The 5,906-nt window shown below is 36.1% G+C and overlaps 1 protein-coding gene across 1 annotated transcript; it reads left to right on the top strand.

The window, feature by feature from the left end:
* The first annotated feature begins 4,443 nt into the window (after positions 1-4,443).
* LOC103936419 (WUSCHEL-related homeobox 7) lies at positions 4,444-5,906 on the top strand. Its single transcript, XM_009346254.2, has 2 exons — positions 4,444-5,235; positions 5,385-5,906. The coding sequence occupies exons 1-2, from the start codon at positions 4,902-4,904 to the stop codon at positions 5,579-5,581; spliced, it is 531 nt and encodes a 176-aa protein (XP_009344529.1). The 5' UTR covers positions 4,444-4,901; the 3' UTR covers positions 5,582-5,906.

Here is a 5,906-nt window from a genome sequence, read left to right as displayed (position 1 = left end):
TTCTCAAAACTGACTTGATACTCCTGCTTGACTTGGTTTTTCATCCCTACGCCCCTACTTTCTTGACGGGCTAATGTCTAATATTCAACACTCTGTAAATTTCTTCTCCTTTGCTGGTAAATCCAGGAGACTTGAGATCATTTTGTTTTTCGCAATGTTTTTCGAGAGGTGACCTTTCTTGACGAAGCCATTGCTGACTTGGGGCATGGTTTGTCTTCGTTTTATAGTATGCCGGTATGCCCAGCCCTGTAAACGCTACTCTTCTCGTTGGTAATTTACAGCCTTCCGTAATAGTTTCCCAACGAGGAAGGAGCAGGTAAGTCAACTTGGTACAAGAACGGACCTAGCCTCTAGCCCACTCCAACTTACAAAAATGTCCTAACCTACCTTTACACAACTCTCCTATGCAGATGGCTTAGCCCCCGTCCCCGCCCTGTTGCATTTGTTGGTTGGGTATGTGCCTCACTAGTTAAGAGCATTTATTTCTGATAAGATTGAGAGTCCTACGTTGTACTTCCCTTGTCCATAAATATCCGCTTTGTACACAATGAGTCGCCTAATGAATCTGTTAATTTGAATATGAAGCGGGTAGAATATCACACGTTATTATCAGAAATCACATTAAGTGCATGTACATGAAATTTTTTCCTTTTGAATACATTCGATAGTTATTTACACTCTGAATTTGAACTCGTGACACAATGGATTGAAGAGAGCGCCAGAGCAATTCACCAATTGTGCATACGCATGAACAATAATTAATAACAACCAAAATTAAGTTAGTGGGTTAACACGGATCATAATTAATAAAACCAAAATTAATTTAGCGGGTCTGGGTTAACAGGACACCTAATAATCTAATGAGTTTGGCCACTAATTAGATGCCAGGCAGCAAACAACCAGTACATATGATTGGATCTTTTTCCCCCAAATTCATATTCTCTTCTCTTAATTATAAAATAAGGAATGTTTGATCTGAGTGGGGGTGGCTTTTGGCCTTTTTGTCTTGATGATGGCGGTGAAGCTTCCACTGCAGCAGCAGCAGCAATGGAAGACAGGAAAGTAGAAAACAAGGCAAGATGTTTATGGGGCGGCCTGGATTTCACGCGTGCCCTAATTCTAGCTTATGACTTCTTGAATCTCACGTTTTACACATTCACCATAACGCAAATCTTTACCCGACTCTTTTCCACAAATATTATAACAAAAGGTTTATACTTAGGGTTTATAGCTTTGTAGTTATATTAGATAGAGATGGTTTTTGAATTTTAGCTCAATTGGATCTTTGGTTCTTGAATAAAAAATCCGTGAGTATTGGTTTCTGCACTTGTTTTAATGTGGAGCAAAGATGATTTTGGCCAGCTTCTTTAGAACTTCCATCCATTTTTTGTCCCTTTAAACCCTTTATTCCATATCTTAGCAAGTTCAGAGACCCATGCTCACAAATTTTTAGTTCAGAGATCAAAGTTCTGATTGAGATAAAATTCAGAGATCATTGCTCTAATTATCTATTGGATTAGATTAAGATAGATAGACAATTACAAAAGACACACATACAGGACAGCGTGGCACTTTTACCAATCTCACTCTTCCAACTTACTCTCTTTATGTTTAATAGTACTGGCTTGGTTTCAAATGTTTTGGTTCTAATTTGGAAGTTGGGATTTTCAGTCAAATGTAGGTAGTAAAATGCTTTGATCGAGAAGCATGCGTTCCTTAAGATAATAAAGTTCGTAAACCCTAATTTTGTTGAGAGAATGTCACATACAAAGATCAAAGAAAATATATGAGCTTAAAATGTTTTAAGCCCTTCCACCCATTGCTAACTTGCTATATGATTTTGGGTTAGATATTCGCATTTAAGTCACACGTCATTTCATTTGTTAAAAATTGTCTACATGTTAGATACAAAAATGCCTCACGTGAGTGAATATACTTGGGGCTTATTTTTAGCTATGATAAAAAAAAATCTCACTTTACTCCTTTTACTCTATCACTCCATGTATTTATACTGTGCCTCACTTTACCTTATTTTGTTAAACTCCGTCATATAAACCGTTAACTTGTCACATTTTAATCTATTTTATAATTTTCTTTTAACCAAGATCACATTAAAGACACTGCAAGTCAGCAAGTTAACGGTTTATGTGACGAAGTTAACGGAATAAGGTAAAGTGAGACTCAAAGTATAAGTACATTGGGTAAAGTGAAACAAAACAGAGTTCATATAGTAAAGTCAGGTTTTATGAAGAGTACATGTGTCATAGTTAAAACCAAGCCTATGTTATATTTTATGCAAAATGTAGAGTATTGTTTGACATCGGAAATTTAAGAAACTATCAAAGAGCCAATATTTAGAAGAATGGAAGTCTATGTTTAAAAGAGATTTGAACTTCTCTATCCATTAGTTTACGAGCTCAGTTCTAACAAATATTATTCATCTGCATAAGCAGAAAGAGGGGCAAAAGTTGCTTCCAAAGGAGACATGTTCAAGATGACGATGATCGTGGGTTGGCACTTACCCAGGAAAATGCAAACCCTAGTGCTTATGCCAACCCAGCAAAAATCCTAGTGCTGTATTACCACGATTAAACAAATTAATTAAATCCATGATCTCTCCAAATTTAGTATCCTGACATGCATAGCCTGTTCACTAATTAACAAGATTATTTCTTAGTTTAGTACTAATTATTAAGAGTCCTAGGGGTTAGATAGAAGACGACATTCACAGACAGCAGTCAGCAAACTATTGTGCCAAGTGCAAACAAACAAATATTTTACTCGTGAATGCGAACACCATCGGGAATTGTTGAAAGTGGGCAACACACTTGGCCACACTACTCTTCGATCTTGACTAGCAATTACCAAAACATATTATATCTTATTCAAAATCTTGAGAGATCAAATCAAACCATCCATGCTCGAAGACTTTTCTTGGGATTTTGTCACAAACGTCTGAATTAAATGGATCATGAAACCATTATCCTCGTTTTGAAGTAATCAATAAGGTTAAATATTACAAAACTTATCGTTCTTCCTGATTAGTTTTATTTTTCTTTTACGCATTAGAATAGATCTCAAGTTCGAATCTCCTTCTAAAGAAAAAAGTACGAAATCTGATAAAATTAGTAGACTGTATACATACAGAAAGTATATTAGAGGCTCCACTAGAACTTAAATATATGCATCACAATCAATCCCCAATTTAGCTACCATATCAGAACTTCATTTCTCTTCCAATGAACATTCACCACATACACTTCTAGTTCATGTTAATTAAAGATTTGCATTCATCGACTAAACCCCATAGCTATTTTCCAAAACCCTCCTCTAGCTACTCTAGCTAGTGTTTTTTATTTTTATTTTTATTTTTTACTTTTTTATCTGCACTTTGTCGTGCACTCATTTATTAATTAAACTTATGTTCATTCGCAAAAAAGTATAGCATGTGTAACGTATAGATCAGTTCCATTTTTCAAAAAAGTAAATCGCATGCAAATCTAATGGCGTATGTATCATGCATATGACCATTAACGTTCAAACCTTCTCATCCAACATATCCCTGTGTAGGGACAAACCCTAAAATACAAAACTTCACCTACACTTTTGATCACTCCCAGAATTGGGTAACATACAATCAAATGATAAAAGATGAAGCAAACCAAGTGACAGGAAAAAGGGGGATGTAGTTGCTTACGACAGGAGGCACATGACATAAGAAAATCCAATATGTCTCCTCTTCTCTTTTCCCGTTTTGGCTGGTCATGCGTTGTCCGTCCCTCCTAAATTTCAATTTTTGGTGGCTTTATTGTTGCTTTGTTTATGTTCCCACACATCCTTAATTAAAAGGAGGTTTATATATCAATTATCCCCACTCTATTTGACTGAGCTGTAATCAGTCTTTAGGGTCAACCTAACTCAGTATCCTTGTCAGTCTGTTGCGATCACAACCGTCCAATGCAAATCAGACAATGTGTAATTTTGACCTTCACTTGCATCGATCGTTTTTCTGCTAATACCCCAATTAAGATAATCCACGAGATTGCACTCTTCTACATGATCTTTAGCAGACACCAACTAATTAAAAATGATGCTTGGCCTTACTCACATGTCTGGTTATCTTGGACTTACTATACTAATTATGAATTGTTTGGAAATGCATTTTAATAAAGTACTACTCTAATTTTTTTTTTTAAAACAAAAATGCAAAGGATTTTCTAGAAATCCCTTGAAGTACAAAAAACCACATATATAATAAGTGTTCTTCTATGAAGTAGTGTTTTTTTTTTAATCTAAACATGGTTAGAAGGGTTTTGCTCATCTAAAACTGAAAAGCACAAAGAACCCTAAAATTCATAGGGAAGTAATTTTTACACATCTTTTTAACCTTTTACACTCATACTTAATTATGGACGGTTAATTCTATTTCACTTATCCAATTCGACGACTATAAATAAAAACACAGTGTTTGAAAAGCTAAAAAAAAAAAAATATGTGGAAATATATAATGCATATGAACTCAACGTAAGTAAAAACCAAAAAATATAGTTTAGGGAAAACTTTCATCATGTCTGCTCGCCGACAAATGTTGAACATTGGCAGCTTTCGCGCATTTCCCTCTCTTTTTCTCAACACAGAAAACTGGGCAAAGATAATTAAAACCGAACAAATCCGCATAATTATTCAATCTCAAATTCTCTAAAAACAACGCAGACTAATGTATAAACAAAGATCTAACACAAACAAATTATAATAAAAAAACAAAACCAAAGTACTGTCTACTTTAGGGTATTATATATGCACACGGGTTCACACTGTTTTGAGTTCAGAAGCTCAGAAAAAGGAAGTTCCTGAAGCAGAAGCACAGACTGGTTTTGTTTCTAGCCATTTGAAGCTGAAATATGGACGAGGGCATGTCAGGATTTTGCATCAAAGCATCGAGTTTTCGCGATGGTGGTAATGGTAATAGTGGAACCAAGTGCGGGCGTTGGAATCCAACTGCAGAACAGGTTAAAGTTCTGACTGACCTGTTCAGGTCTGGACTCCGAACGCCGAGTACTGATCAGATTCAGAAAATCTCCTCTCAGCTAAGCTTTTATGGCAAGATCGAGAGCAAGAACGTCTTTTACTGGTTTCAGAATCACAAAGCCAGAGAAAGACAAAAGCGGCGTAAAGTTTCTATTGATGACAAGGATATCATTCGTCGAGATCAGGAGAACATGTCGTCTCCAAAACGTGCGTTAATCATAGCTGTTAAAATTTCTCTTTCTTGAAGTACTTCGGTTTAGGGGTTTTCTAGTATGCACTATGCACCTGAATTTAATTTCTTTGCTGATATGGTGCTTGTATTCTTTTTTCACGGTTTTATTTTCCGTTCCTTGCAGAAATAAATCAGGTTTCGGAGCCGGCGAGAGTGATTGAGACCCTTCAACTTTTCCCTATAAACTCTTTCAACGAATCTGAAGGAGAGAAGCTGAGATTTCACGCAAACGAATATTGCAAGGAGGCGTCAGCTTTTACCTACACTGTTGGGACAGAAATGGACCTTCCACCTTTGGATCTGCGTTTAAGTTTCCTTTGAATTACATGCTTCAAATTTATGAGAAAAAGAACGGAAAAAAGAAGCTCCTAGCTAGCTAGTAGTCATGGTTGCCATTTGTAGAATTTGGGGTTTAGCAGCTGGCATGAAAGGGTGAACAGAAAGGTATGGAGGGAGAGATAGTTGTTGAATAGTTTACGTAGTATTGACGCTAATTTGAGTTGTTGAATTAAGATATTGGAAATTCTTGGACATTCTTCTCTGCATGTGCACTTTCTTGTTGTTATTAATTTCTCTGTGATTTACTCTGTCGGATTTCTTGTTTGTATGAATGGCTTGGAAATTGGAATTTTCTCCTGCTCCACAT

This window comes from the organism of the source record quoted next, unplaced genomic scaffold (assembly GCF_019419815.1).
Source record: "Pyrus x bretschneideri cultivar Hongxiangsu unplaced genomic scaffold, Pyrus_bretschneideri_v1 Contig32, whole genome shotgun sequence".
Lineage (NCBI taxonomy): Eukaryota > Viridiplantae > Streptophyta > Magnoliopsida > Rosales > Rosaceae > Pyrus > Pyrus x bretschneideri.
Note: the sequence above shows the minus strand (reverse complement) of the source record. Positions and strands in the feature narration are given on the sequence as shown.